Source organism: Zophobas morio, unplaced genomic scaffold, assembly GCF_036711695.1.
Source record: "Zophobas morio isolate AGI-343-1 ecotype UQ-CSIRO unplaced genomic scaffold, CSIRO_AGI_Zmor_V1 ptg000428l, whole genome shotgun sequence".
NCBI lineage: Eukaryota > Metazoa > Arthropoda > Insecta > Coleoptera > Tenebrionidae > Zophobas > Zophobas morio.
This window is the reverse complement of record NW_026972532.1, coordinates 101,977-117,668: the sequence shown is the minus strand read 5'-3', so window position 1 is coordinate 117,668 and position 15,692 is coordinate 101,977. Positions and strand designations below refer to the sequence as shown.

General features: G+C 33.2%; 1 protein-coding gene across 7 annotated transcripts; it reads left to right on the top strand.

Annotated features, from left to right (window-relative positions):
• Positions 1-357: 357 nt before the first annotated feature.
• LOC135120864 (abscission/NoCut checkpoint regulator-like) lies at positions 358-3,262 on the top strand. 7 transcript variants are annotated; one of them, XM_064045185.1, is made up of 11 exons: positions 358-400; positions 462-542; positions 608-713; positions 762-818; positions 911-986; positions 1,030-1,105; positions 1,667-1,773; positions 2,702-2,774; positions 2,829-2,852; positions 2,933-3,140; positions 3,192-3,258. In XM_064045185.1, exons 2-10 carry the CDS (start codon positions 495-497, stop codon positions 3,137-3,139), a joined length of 774 nt encoding a protein of 257 aa, XP_063901255.1. In that variant the 5' UTR covers positions 358-400; positions 462-494; the 3' UTR covers position 3,140; positions 3,192-3,258. The 7 variants fall into 7 exon arrangements, with proteins under 7 accessions (XP_063901255.1, XP_063901259.1, XP_063901256.1 ...); XM_064045189.1 differs by having other exon boundaries at positions 762-801; positions 2,933-3,262; XM_064045186.1 differs by having other exon boundaries at positions 1,036-1,105; positions 2,933-3,262.
• The last annotated feature ends 12,430 nt before the right edge of the window (positions 3,263-15,692 follow it).

The window sequence follows — 15,692 nt, the reverse complement described above, 5'->3', positions numbered from 1 at the left end:
GTACGTCAAAGCGTGCGTGAAGGTAGTGTACAGTAGTTGGTTTAGTGCATATCTGTGTATATAGAAGCATGTAACGTGATTATTTAATAAATAATTATTACTTTTAGTTTCTTTTTGTTAGTGCTACAGTTTTATACTATGCGAGAAGAGGATATAAAAATATATAGGGGCAGGGTCGCAACAAGCTAAGCTTTAAGAGGAGAGCCCCTTTAGTGGGAATCGAGCTCACGACACCTTCGGGCCAGGTCATTTAGCCAAGCTTGGATATCCAAATTAATCTGTTCCTGTTAGAAAGAGGAGCTTCCTAACATCATTAAAAAAGCGCACGTATGGAGAGAGGGGGAAGGGGAGGGCCACATTTTTTCAAAGGGCGGGAGTTCGAGCACTACACTTGCTGGCTGTATTGTTAATAATAACTTAAAACGTAATATAAACAATTAATAGTTTTCATTCTATCTTAGCCTACAAAAGTTTAAAAATCTTTGTTCTGCGATATGCAGTGCCATATTTGCTTTCGAAAGTTTAGTAAAAAATTAGAAGAGGTGAGTAGATATTATATATTTTTTTCGTTAATAAATTATATACTAATATATTGCATTTTAAACAGTTGGAATGTGAATACTGTAAAAAATCCGTTTGTAATGAATGCTTAAAAATAGAGAAAAATGCTAAAAAGGGACTTTGCGCTCTTTGCTGTCGTGATAAAAACTCTTGTATATAATCTTAATTTAAGCATAAAGTTTTTAGTTATTTTTTATAAGGCACTTATATGCCACTGTTTTACTCGGAAAAGCTTGAATTGTTAGAAAATATTGCACGTTAACTTAAGTTTTGCGAACCACTATTTTTCCTTTTTTTGCTTCCCTTTTATGACCTATTGTTAAAGTTTTTAGTAGTACTTATTCAAAAGGTAAGCCTGCATTTTCTATCCCGGCCCTATTACCTTTTCCTATAGAGAAAAATAAACTTAATATAACTCAAGCTAGGTACTTAAATATTGAAGTTATTTTTATACTATAAAAATTTTAGTTTCAGCCTTTGTAAACTTGAAGAGAGAGTTACGAAATTAAAAAACTCATCTACCACTACGGATTCAAATAATACTGTAATTTCAATTTTTGATTTATATTTTTACATAAAAGTTGTTCAATTTTATTTATTACACTTGGTCATACCCTCAAAGCCCCCATTTATAATGACTTAACTTTTCAGGTAAGGGAAGAACATATAAATATCTTAATATATGTAGTCTTACTTTTTTTGATTTATTAATATAACAAGTAACCTTACAAATCTAAGGGACAATAATTAAAAAAAACTTAAGATAAGTAATTTAATTAATTTTTACTCTTAATAAAATGTTATTAATACTTTGTAAGTTAGTTATGCTATTCCATAAAGTTATTTTTTGAATTTTCTCGCACCTTAAGTTATGAGTTTAAGTTTATACTTCAGATCGTTGTAAATATACATATGAAGGATATGCGGTTAGACAGTTACTTGGTTAAAATATAAGCTAAAGAATTGTTAAACTTTATTAATCCCTACAAACTATCTTAAAATTTAAATTTTTTAAAATGCTTACTTTATTTATTTCTTTACGATTTTGTTTTTTTTTATTATAGACATAGTATAAATAAGGATAGTACTTACTTTATAAATATAGGGCTTGCAGGGTCCCGCACGAAGCGGGAAATTGAGTGAAAAATTCACAAATTTAAATCTTAAAGAAGATAACTTAAAATATGAAGAAAAAATTTTGGAACTCAAAAAGTTATATATATTTACTATATTATGTGTTTGGGAAATATATTTTGGTATCTTAATAATCCTCTACTGAAATGAAGAGAAAAAAAAAAGCTTAAATCCCTACTGACTCTTTTTTTGAGGAGGCAAGAGCGCAAAAGTTTTTTATAGAGAAAATTATGGAGTTAAATAATTGCTGAGAGCTATATTTATCTGTTTGCGGTGTTGAGTATTGCAGTTACACTGAAATCTTCACACTTACCATTTTTTAATTATTAATTTTAATCCAAATAATATTTTTGACTGCTCCTTTAAGCGATTTCTATGTTTTATTGAATAATTGGAAGGCGGTACTCCTCGGCCTCTTATTGCTGATTCCCATCGTTTTCTCCCTTAATGTTTATTTAAGCAACACAAGTTAAGCAATGGATTTAGTTCCGATCCCAAGCATTACCCCTTTACCCCTATAAAAATGTTTCCCAGCTTATCTATTAAGCTATTAAAAATCTAACTACCCACTTTATCAACATTTTCTCTCCCTTTCCTAAAAAATTAATTATACTAATATATTATAATGTTCAATACATATTGTCAAGTGGTTCTCTACCTGTACACCTTATGTGCTTTTATATAAACGCGAAACGTTTATGTTTCTTAATTACCGGTTCCTCAATAGAGTAGTCGACCAAGTTAACACGAGACATCGTTACATTTTACCCCCTAGGTCAGGTTTTAAGAGCTCTTCCATCTCTTTCCCCTTAAAAAAGCTTTTTTTTGGTTAGAATTTTTTTATTGGAAGGTTAAAACTTTTTGTCCTTCAGCTTTAACTTTATATTCCTTTTTAAGTTTTATATAACCGCTAATTTTACATATTATCGAGTGCTTTTATCTGTACTACCTTAAAAATGGTAAAGCTTTCCAGCGCTTGAAAAAAACTTAAAAATTAAATTATTAGGTTTGCTCAAGAATTAAAACAGCAACAAGGCGTTCGGATTTCGAAAACAGACCTTGAAAAAGGTGTTATAACGGTAAATATCGATAGTTGCTAAGTTTATTTTCGTGGTTTCATACCAAGATTTTAGACAGGTTCGACTCCTTGCGATAAGGTAAACGGCCTGATATTCATGTTAATGATGAGTCATTTCTAAATAAAAGGTTTATAAGTGTTTTATATTTGTTTTTTTAGAAATGCTTCGGGCAAGAGGAAGGATCCTCTTCGGAAGAGTTTCCTTGGTGCAATATTTGCAATGACGATGCAGTTTTAAGTTGTCCCGCGTGCGAAAATGAACTCTTTTGCCAGTCATGTTTCCTACTTATACACGGCACTCGGTCAATGAAAAAGCACAAGCCTATACACTACTCGCCGAAATCAAATAGCCGGACCACTTTATAATGTTTTAAGATTTATAATATTTAATTAGCGCATTCTGCCGGAATATTTTAAGACGGTCACTTCGAGAACTGTCTTCAATTTTTCTGGTCAACTTTTTTCAGTCTCTTTCACTGCTCGACCTAATTTACTTTTTTATTAAAAACACAATAAAAACAGTAATATCTAAGCTATAAAAAGGCTATAAAATTTAAACTTTACTTTTAGTTGTTTTAACAACCACAAACATTCAAAGAGTTGGAAGAAAGAAATGAGCTGGTTACCCAGTTAGTATAGAGGAAGGGGAGCGGTCTTAAAGCTTAATGCCTCTGTAATATCTTGTGTAGATTATTTTTTATAGATTTTCTCATATTCTTTAGTCTATCGTTATTTTCTATTCATTAGTCTTTAAGTGCTAGTGTTTATACAATAAAGCTCTATTATATAACAAATAAACACTGCATTTTAGATCATAACGTTAAATAGGTTAGTTACAAACTGTGGGCTATGCAGTAAAATTTTTGATCACAAACCCCTACATTCAACGAAACAAACTTTACAAAAAAAAGAAAAGGAACATATATTTGTAACAAATATTTTTTAGCACAGCTAAGTAAATTCAAATTGTTAAGCCCATCATACTTTGAATGGGGGATGCGTACACATACCACCCAAAATTAGAACGTGGGTCTTATTTGATGGTCTTCAAATTTTCGACATTGATTAAGGCGTCTATGTTCTTAATTAAAAAAATACAATTACTGGTAGGTGCTCATTTCTTAACTTCTCATTCTCGGAATACATCATTCGAAGTCTCTGGTCTTCTTGCTTTATAGTAATTTAGTTGTAAACCTTTTAATTGAAAAAAATATTGTATTTTAAAAATGTTTTTTTTTAATAAAGCATCCTTTGAGAAAATTGTATATATGCTGGTTTCTTAATTCTCACATGCGGTGTTAATATCCTTCGTGTGTTTACTAATAAGTTCTTAAATTAAGTTATAAATATTAGAGTTAAAAGGGTGGTGCCCCCTCGCACTAAAGACCCTCACAGCGACTTCTGTTAAAACAGACTGTCATGTGATTTAAAATTAGTCTCGTTTGACTATACTGTTAAGCTCAGATATGGACACTTGTTTGTAATCTTGATGACAACCACAGGTTAATAAAGGTAAAGGGTTATGTTTTACTAATCCCGTGAGTTTTTTGGCTAAGGTAAGCTTTCCTTATTTAAACTGTTTTTCCTTTAGGTGTGTCAAACTCTAAGCCACTAAAAAGTGGTCGTAAAAACCCCAAGAACCTCCAAGGAAGAAAAACTAGGCACGTTTAATCGCTCCTCTGGGCGGTTCTCTGCCCTCTCTTGTTCACACAGTTAGAGAGCCCCCACCGCGGTCTGGTAGGGTGTTAAGTTCAAAACCAAATTTTAAGTTTTTTTTTAGGTATGTAGTACTTTGTTTTTCTCGACTGGTGGTTAATCATTATTAATATTTTCACGAATTATTGTGGTAATATTTGTTAATTATATTTTTTGGGTTTGTATATTAGGTATACTCCATTTGTGCCTTTGTTGCAGAGTGCTTTGCTTACAGTCATAGGTTCTTGTGTTTTACCAGTTCTTAGCGTTGGTATAAACTTAACGGACGCGACTGTTTCACTCTTCTTCGTTTAACTGTCCTGCAATGGTAAATAGCTCTGACGATAAATGATTGTTGCTGATACTAGTTGTCAATTATTGTGATAGAACTGAAGCAGTTATTGGTGGCTATCAATATGCTATTAATGTGATATGTATTGTATTCTAACTGCCAACCTGCTCATTTTGTATTACTTACCTGAAGGTAAAAACCCTTCCTAAAGAAGTGATCGCCTCTCCTCTATTTCTCCGTCAGGGTTGATGAGCTCCCCTTATTAATTTTTGTTATATATCACTACCATAAAATAATAATTGCTACCACATAACTTTTATAGCCATACAAAATACTATAAGTATTTTCTCGTGAAGCTCAATAGATTTTTATTCTATCAAGCTGTATATACTCCAAAAAAAATTAATGGAAGTTAAAGTATTATCATCAAAATTTCTCAAAATATAAGTAAATTAATCCGTCTTCCTGCCCAAATCTTAATATATATTTTTTAAAATTACATCCATTAAAAATTAAGCTATAAATCTCTAGCCTCAATAATTTTATCTTAAACGGAACCTTAATTCTAAATTTTATATTAGCTGAATGGATATATATATTAAACTTTGTTGAGTAAAGATCAGGGGGGAAATTTTAAATTTCCTTTCTGCTCTTTTTTTTATATTTTACATTTTTGTATGTTTATACTTTATTTTATTTATATTTATTCATCTGTTTTATTTATTTCTAAAATTTAAATCCTGGTATAATTATCTCTTTTGCTTTCTTCCTCTTGCTCACGTGTTTTTCCCTTTTTATATCAAGGTCGTTTGATTACCTTATTTATTTATTTAACAGAATAGAGCCCTTTGGCTTATTTATTTCATTATAAATTTATCTATTTATATTATTTGTTTTTTATTTAATTTTTGCTTCATTTTGTTTTTTAATTTTTATTATTATTATAAATAACATGGAGGTCTAGCTTTAGTTTTATAGAGTTTGTTTGGAGATAACAATTAGGTTTGGAAAGTTAGATTTCTTGTCTTGCCTTCCAAATTGGGCTGTGGTTCCGTGTACCAGCGTAAAGATCTTGTTTCAACTGATTTGGCAAACTGGAATTAGGTAATGCTAAGGGCTTGACCATGACGGCAAAATCCGTGTGTTACGTAATTACTGCCTTCTCCTGCTAGAGCACGAAAGTCAATACCTATTCACAACTTAATATTTTTGCAATGTTCAAGAGTATGTAAGTCATATAAAATTTATTTGTAGACAGTATAGTAAACTGTTCGAGGAAAAGACACTTAAACTTGGGCAAGTCTCTTATTTAAGAGGGCTTTCAAAAAAACATAGCAACATTATTTATATAATAATTTCCAGTTCAATCCTACTTTTCAAGCTGTACATCCATATTAGACAAGGAGCTTAAATTAAAATGTCTATAAATAAGACACGATGATAAAAACCAGTATTGTTGCAACCAACACCAAAATTTAAACAGAAGGAAAAAGGATCCTAGTGCATCTGCGGAAAACATTTTTATAAATTCGTCTGTCTCTTATATAGTATTGTTTACGGAGGGGTCACGCCTACAAAATCTGTCAAACGCGCTGCCATCGTTGTATGAACTTTATTAATAACGGTACTTGTAATAATAAATTTACTAACGCATATTCTTATAATCTACTTGCTCTGCTTATTTTGAAAACTAGCTCTATCCAATTGAAAAACAAGCCATATCGTAATTAAGCAAAACGATTAAGATGGACAGAGGCGCTAGTCTTCATTTATATGAAGACAAGTTTTCTTTACCTCTATAACATCGACCCTAACACCCATCAGCGGATGGATTCGTCATAAGTGCAATCTACAAGGTGTTGTTAGTATATACTCGAACTTAAGTTTTAAGCATATTTCTGTATAAACGTTTTGTCAGTTTGTAAGCTTACAGAAAATGGGTGTACCGTCCAGTTTAACCACGAGAAGAAATAATATAAACATCCTTTTCTCTCTGGAACAGGTGTGTGGAAGTTAAGGATTTTCCTGCTAATGCATTATTTAAAGGAAGCTTGACATCTGGCATCGAAGACTAGGTCATTTTTTGGAGAAAGACCATTTTACTAAGGTCATAAATAATTCGGTTAACAACCTTTAATATAACTTAAAGTTAATCAGGTGGTTTTATCTGTGAAAACTCCCAACATGGAAAAGTGTAAAAGAACAAAATTTACTAAGAAGGCCAAGTATAAGGCTACTACTGTGCTTTTTAAACTTTAAAAGTTGATATCGTCAGCCTATCAATCCAACTGCATTTGTGGGTTATAAGTTTGCTATATGCTTTTATGGGTGTATTCGATGATTATAGAGCTTAGTATTAATAGAAGTTACCCGAACAATTTTAATATTTATGGACTCTATAGCAAAATCAGTAAAATGGGACCCCATAAACCATTACACTCTAAGACATTTTTTAATAATTTCTTTTTGATAAATTGATAATTACAAATGTCACAGCAACTTAGACGTCCCCATACACAAGAGTTGGAGCCGCTGAAAAAACTGTAAGACGTCTATCACCATGGCAAGGCCATCCTGTTCGGCTCTGGTTTACCCAAGTTATTATGGGGTGAAACCTCTTCTCCGTCAGCCTTTTTTCTAAGTAATAGGACAGCATCTACAGCTCCTTAGTCAACTTGCACATGAACTATCGCCGTAGCGAAAGTCGCATTTCTGGGTGCAAAACCTATTATTATATTAGTTCTGTTGAGTCTAATCTGGATGAACGAGGTAAAGTAGGTTACTTTGTAGGTTTCGACACTTACAAATTTTTAGTCCACCATCACTTACTTAAATTCGTGTTTATCAAATATGTTCTTTTGACGAGAGCCTCATATTTAAGGATGAATGTGTTCAGGAGTCGAACAAAAACGGCTCACTGTACTTATCTGACTGGCGTTTTACCACAGCCAACCAGGTAAAAAAGTCAAGTCGTTGCAACTGCCTCAACCAAAAACTTGGATCCTGCGGTGACTTGCCACCATGTGCTGACCTTTCGTTCAGTATTATAGAAAACCAAATTGACGTTGGGGGAGGAATCATTAGTGGTAGACGCACCAGAGCTGGTGAGGATTGTGCTAAAAAACTTGTAAATCTGAGAAATTGACACCGCCCTATTAACTCAAGCTCTAACACCTAATGCGCGTAACAATGCAACTCCAAGGACTTATTATGAAGCACATTATAGCGCCAAGTTAGAGTAGTTGCATGTTAAAAATAAGAAATTCTTCTATCATTTCAAAAGTTGCAAGTGGGTCTTTACAGATAATAGCAACTTTGACGGTGGCGTCAATAATTTTAAAGCCCGAATATGTGTTAAAGGTTTTACTTAAGCGTATGGGAAGATTATCTAGAAACCTTTAGTCCTATTGCGAAGTTAAAGCTTGTAAAGTTTTTTTTTTATTTGGCACTTCTATGAGGATAGAGCTACTACTAGACGGAGAACAAGTTAACTGTGTTAGATTGCTTTAATCACTGCTAAGTTGCGACACTCTGGTTTAATGTGGAATGTAACCATGCACCATGACTTAATCCAGTTTGGCTTCTGCCAATAACTTAGTAATTCTTGTACATATAATTAAAAAAAACACGACGAACTTATGCTTATCTTATTTGTTGATGACTGTTTGAGAGTAAAGTATTAAGCAACGAAGTAATATCTTACGTTAACTCCAAACACTACATTAAAATCCTTAGGAAAGTATCTTGAGTTTTAAGAAATGAACGTTGTTTAAAGTGACAATGAAAATTTTAATAATAAAGAAAATTATATTATAGAAGTTAATAACAAAATTTTACATAAACGATGCAAAGTCACTCAGAAACATTCACCTTATTTGAAGAAGACCAGTTAGGTGAAGCACCAGTTGATGCGACTCTAGAGAGCTAACCGGCTCTTTAATCCACTTAGCTTTGTAATAACTATACTTGATATATTGTTCGCTGTTAAAAAATTAGCTAGTAATCGTACAAACCTCTAGACTGCAAAGCTTTGGTATATGACAATAAATAAATAAAAACGTTAGGCAGATGATCGTGCATTTGGGGGCAGTTACTCTCTCTAACTACTTACTCAAACTTATGACGAGTATTTTATACTAAATATACATACTAACAGGATTTTTAGATCTAAAGATCTTACATTCTTCCTTACAATCAACGACAGCCCAGAATTAACATATAGTAAAAAAAAATACTTTATTACATAGAGAACTTCAAATATGAACCTCCGATAACAGACTGCTAAATCCTCCTCAGACACTCGACATCAAAACACCAAACGTATACACGGAGAGGTGGAAGAAACAGATAAAAATGACACTATAGAAACCAATAAACATATCTAACCCCTCCTTCAACCAAACCACAAAACAGATTTCACACAAAGCTAAACGAGAATGAAACTAAAACTATTTAACGAACCAGTAAAATACCCCTAGACTCTCTTACAACCAAAATCCCAGACAGTTAAACACTGAGATGAATAGAAACGAAACTAACACGAAAAAAAAATCAAAAATCACACCTAGCCTACCTACGCAAAAGACACCTATACAATATGATGGTACATCTTGTGACTGCCTACCCAAGCAAGCTCATAACAAACTTATTGAGGACGAATATAATGGGGTTACATCTGACCCTAATATAAATAAAGTTAACGACAATGTTTCGGAAGAAAATATTAGGATAGCAAATAAAAATAAACCAAAATAACTAACGCGATGGGAGACATTGTCGAATTACTTATATCAAACACAACACTAAAATTAAAACTACAAAGAGTTACATTTATAAAGCTAGATACTATTTTTGACCCCGAAAACAAATTTACTACCAGTTATCAACCTTACTCTCATAATAAACAAATCAAAAAATAAACATAAATTTCTAGCGACCCCAGCGAAGAGAATAATATAGCGCAAACGGACACTATATTAGAGGGTTACCCTCTGCAAACAGGAATTAAAAAACTGGGAAGACAATAAATGATAATCCCTTGTACGGAACCCAACTTAAGGATAAAAAAGAAAAAGAATTTACGAAATTAATTATGACACTAATAACCATAAGTAGTAAAAAATAAACCTACCTTTAATAACCTACTTAAACTTTCAATAAAGCAAAGGTATTCAATAAACGTGAATTATACATGTAAGCAGCTAAAAACGAATTATTTTTAATCCTTCATCATAAGGGATTTACCCTTAAGTAACAACCCAGATCATTTACCAGATACAAACATTATCTCAACCGCAAAAAGAAACTTCATTTACAAAGCTAGGTTAAAAGCAAGAGGTTTTCGGAAAAACAAAGGGTTTATGGTAGTATTCTAAGAATACTTCTGAGTACTCTCGCTCATATCTGATATTAAAAATTGACAATTATAGTGGCAAACATACATTTCTACACACCAAACTAACGAAACCTGTAAATATTCATATTTCAAGGTATTATACCTAATTATACACCACTAGAGTCCTTTACAAAAAGAATTGATAATTAACCTTTACAACAAACAAATTAAGTGCGCTTTTAAACTGTATGCAGCCTATACTGGCTTAAAGACTCTGCCTGCCCTTTTTACCAAACCTTACACATAGACTTTTAATATCCGGAACCTGCTTAATCAACTTGATGAGTATATTCTTTATTCTAGGAATTTTAAAACCATAGTTGGTATTTATGTCGACAACTGCATCACTTTAAATCGTGAACCTTTTTAAAAAAATATACTTAGGGTATACACTATAAAAGATGATTGCAGTGAAAAAAGTTTGCTTGCAGACATTCATCCACCTTTGGAGAGCCATAGACCGAAACCAACTTCCTAGGGGATCAGCGTCGGCTGACGCGAATTTAAATATATTGGGCCAATCTTCCATGGCCGCTTGTACGACATTGAGCCTGGTGACGGTACAGTAATCGTTACTCCCAATGAAGGATGTACCGAATGATCGCGAAGGTTCATAAGGTAGTTAAAACCAACAGACAATGCTCCCATCAAGGGAAAAGACCTGAACGGTTGATACATAACCCCGTTCTTTAAAGGATTGCCGACGCGAACCTCGCCGTGGTCGCAGCGATTAAAAAGGCTGCCTACGAGTCCCACCACGAAAGTGAGGATACAATGATAAAGATGTTAAAATAACGCAGCGGGACAGCCGTAAGCAAACGAGATATTTAGAATTAACTTTCAGCATATTATTATAATGAAACAAAGAAATTACATTGGACCAGGTAGATTTGGATGAAATAATTACCAAAAAGAGGTATAAAAATACCGTTACCTACAACCATTAAATTACAACCACCACTTGGGCATTAATAAAACTAACCTGGGGTAATACGAAACTTAGACTCAATAACAAACATAACTAATACTACTATACCTGACATTGCATACGCTACACACCCTACTTGGGCGGTATATGCACAGCAATAACGAAAGATATGGGAAATGGCAAAAAAAAAAAATAGGTTTTCCATTGAAAGATGGTATAGACGGCGTAGTTTATTAGTTTATCTCAAAATGATCCTTTTAATGTGTTATCAATTTATTTTCTAATACATTGATTTTGCACCTTGAGTCAAGTGGTTTAGACTTTTGCGTTCTGTTTTTTTGCTTCTGCCCATTTTTTTGGAGGCGTTCCATAATTCTAAACATTTATTAAATAAAAAACCTTTTCCGTTTGAATGCCTTTCTGATGGGGTCGATGTCTTGTATACTTGATTATAAAATTTAGATGATAATCCTTCATTATTTTTCTTATATCAGCCGCTTTTTTTTCTCAATAACTCGTCAAAAATTATGAGAGCTTACCTACAGGTCCTCTCTGTTGACAACGTAGTGAAATAAACAAGTTTTATTTTTGTCATTCGAAGCTTCTTTAGTCAAGCCTACCGGGTAGTTGCAGCACTTTGTTTTCACTTTGATGTTATTTTAAGGGTTGCGCTTCTAACGTGATTATTTGTAAAAGCTCCTACTATCTGGAAGTCGACTGAAAAAAAATAAGCGCATCTTTCATAAATATAAGTTTGGTACTCCATTTGCTTGAGCTGAAATTTCAAGTACGTTTGAGTTCTCTTGTAGCTTACCTTTAATACATAGTAATAGGTACGCTACGATTGTTTAAGTTATAGATGATGGCCAGTAAGCCTTCAACGAGGGTTCTATCTTCGCGTTAAATGCAAAACTCAGGTTTGGTTTTACGATTCTTAAGCAATTCTTTCGAATCGTGCATAAATAGTGAAAGGGCTGTGTTCGTTCGACTGTTAGCTTCTGCCTTGTATTTTAACTTTTTAGCTATTGTCCAAGGCTTGTACACTTTTCATGAATGTAAGGATTCATCTAAACGTCCCCTTCATGTAGCAAAGTGGCCTGAAAAGATAGAACTTTTTAAAAGGTGAATAACCTAACAGATTCCATACTAACAGGTAGACACACCTAAGAAATTCTTCAATACTTTTCATTAATTTTCTATTTTATGGCTGTGGTATTATCGAATCTCTCTTTGCTCAACGCTATAAAGGCTTGCCCGGAGCTTCCGTACGCAACTGATCACTAAATTATCCGTGCGCATATAACTTAGCCGCTCAGATCAATTTACAATTATTTGGAATGGGTCTACCCTATCGCTCAAGTCAAGAATAGATGACTCGAACAGGGAGAAAGGGGACTACTTTTCTTGTTTTCTCGTTCTTCTTTAGAAATACTGATAGGACTATTTTATTGCTTATGTCTTGTTCGTCCGGACTCATTATAGTATATTCCAGGAAGCAACACTATTCTGTAAGCCCCCTTACTTTTTGAGCTTAGTCAACAGTGGAGTTAGTCCTATTAAAATAAAGACCACAAAGATATCTAATGAAAGCTATGTATTGACATAAATTCCTTCATGAACTAAGTTTCCCAAAGACATTGACACTGACACTAGGGAAAAATCAGAGAGTTCAATTTCGGAAAAACCACTTTAAAAAAATGGAAAACTTAAGCTTGAGTAATCTTGGATCTTAGCTTATATATAAAATTGTATATTAGATAAAAACTTGCATATGAACTTAGACCTTAATTTCAAAAGAATGCTGGAACACAAGGAGTTATAAATTTAATCGCTGTGCTTGTATTATAGGTCTATATAAAGGTAGGTTTCTGACTTGGCTTCTATACAGAAAGTTAGTTTCCGCCTCCTTTTGAGATTAAAAGGAGTGGTTACTTCTCATATAATATACGGTAGGGTGTATGGTTCTATTCTCTAAGTACACAGTATACTATTATGCAATTATCTAGCAAACCAAAGAAAAACCGAACATTACTAATACTATATAAAAAGATAGAGCTCTAATATTTTCCTCTTACAACACACAACATAAGTAGCACTCATAGCTTTTTAAAGACATACTAATTATTGTCCATTATTAAGGGCTAATTTGACTGTTGCCTAAGCTCAAGATACCCCTATCAAAATGTACATATCTTTACATGCTAAGTATGAAGCAACCCTATAAATGCTTGGTGTCTTTATCATAACGAGAGAAGGCATATATTCTTGAGAAGCGTTAGTATTAACTAACTTGGCTGGTTTAACTGTGGCTCATTACTGACAAGAAATCAAATGACGAAATCAACAGAACAGTGCTTTCTTTACAAGACTCTCCAAGGAACCTTCCCCCCGGACTTAGAGATTGACATGTGACATGTTTCTTTTGGGGTTGCAAAAGCTTACTTTTCTCCCTATTAGAGTGATGGAATAATAAAGCTAGTAATGTCCTTAGCTTCCTTTGGCAACTTTTAACGTAGGAAATCAACTTGGCTAATATCTTTATGAAAGTAATTAAACAAGATATGATAAAATTTCAAGTAATAAGAACAACTTCAATACCTTCCATAAGTTAAACCTAAGAAGAAATTCTAGTTAATAAACCCATCTAAAACGTGAGGCCTACATAGACATATAAAAAGCACTATTGTCGGCCCGAGTTTTTAAGATTAATTCTCGGAACCTTTTAAGAGAGTGTTATTACTTCTTCCGAAGCTTTCTTACGCAACTAAGTACAGATGAAGAGAGTGTTTCTTTGAAAGACAAATTTACTTGTCAGTAGGATAATAACTAGTAAACTTATCCTTGCCGTCATCTATCTCTCTTCCTTTAGGTGCTTTATTAGTAGTAACTACTGTAATTTAACTCGAGTCGGATATAATGCTCCTGCGTGCTATGGCACATATTACCTTTTATCTTTCATCATTTTAAAGAGAGCTTGCTAGGGCGTCCTTCATTGGGTTTTGTTAGCAATGATGAAGCTTTTTGCCATCATTAAAAGACCCACTCATGGTGACTGCGTCGTTTAGGTCATAGTGGAGACACTGGGCATTAGTTGCAATTGTCTCTAGTCGATTACTTGCATCTCCAACTTTCCCACTGGAACCAGATAGGATCTAAAATTAAGTAAAATTGGATTAGAAATCAGAGCAACCTAGGCCTCCGAAAGCATTATTCAACGATTATAGATGCACTAAATGGTCTTATTCATAAAATAAAATAAAAAAAGGATAGTTAATTTAGTTGTCGTACTAAAGTAGAACAAAAAAAAAGTATGAAAGTAGTTATAATTCTCCCTTTCGTCAGAGTTAGATACCCTAAGAGATTCTTGTAAACCGAGTTGCGCTAGCTTAAGCAGAGAAACCGAGAACGTAAAAATTACCTTATAATGTTAGGTTGAAAAGATGTAAAATAGTTTCATCTTGAAAAAGAATAAAACTATATGTTATCATGGTCCGGTTTAAGGTAGGTTTGGTCTGCATCTGTAGTGATTACTTGCGGACAAAAGCTAAGAGTGTAATAGATCATCTTAACCAGTTCAAAGGCTAACCTACGCAAGTGATACGAAAGAACACTACTGGCACGTTAGGGATATTAAGAACAAGTTACTTAATAGTTACTTAATGGTTGTAGATAAGAGAAGAAAGCACGTTACACCTTAGCCAATTTCTTAGCCAAATAGCACTCTTAGACTTAAATACAAGGAGCTATGCTGGTAGTTCTACTTTAACTAAGCTAGTGAAAGCGAATAGTGTCAGACGAAAGCTTGACACGTTTCAAATAAATCCAGTTGATTTTATGACAAGCGTAGGGGCATACTAGCCTCTTTTCTAGGTTTTTTTTTGCATTTATGTTTTTTATATATGGAATTTTACTAACTTTTTTTTGAATGTTTTTTGGATATGCTGATGTTACTTTTAAAGTGTTCTTTAAAACATACTATAGTATAGTTTTAATAGTCTACTTTCGCGCGCCATATTAATAATATACTTTTTCTAGTATTAAAGCTAGTGTAACTCAAGTACGACATCAAATTAATACGATTCACAAGAAACCAATATCTCCACCCTAGCATACGACAAATGATACTACACTAGTTTTCAAACTAAATGAAAACGCAAAGCTTTTTATCACAAAGAGTACCCTTTATTTATTGTCCGACGTAAACTTCAAATCTCAAGTCTCCATCCTTTCGTTTTCGCCTTATAAAGTTCACTCACTAAGTTAAATGTAAATTACCAATTGCTCGAGCTATATATATCTCAGGCAAGTAAAGCCATTTCCTATATTACAAAATTTATCAGCTAATTACTTCATAAAATATACCTGTTAAAAAAACTGGTTTCATATTGCTTGCACATGTTTCAACTCACTCCACGCTCCTTGTGTTTTAACGAGGCGTAATATAATAAGGGCAGTTCGCGTTAACTTACTACTTTTAAATTTACCTTAACATAAAAAATTTCCTATTTAATTTGTTCCAAATATCTTAAAGTATCTGTTGCTTTTGATTTAGACAGAAGGTAGACCTAAGCTGTCAAACGTTAATACAAAGGACAAGGTTACGAGAAGT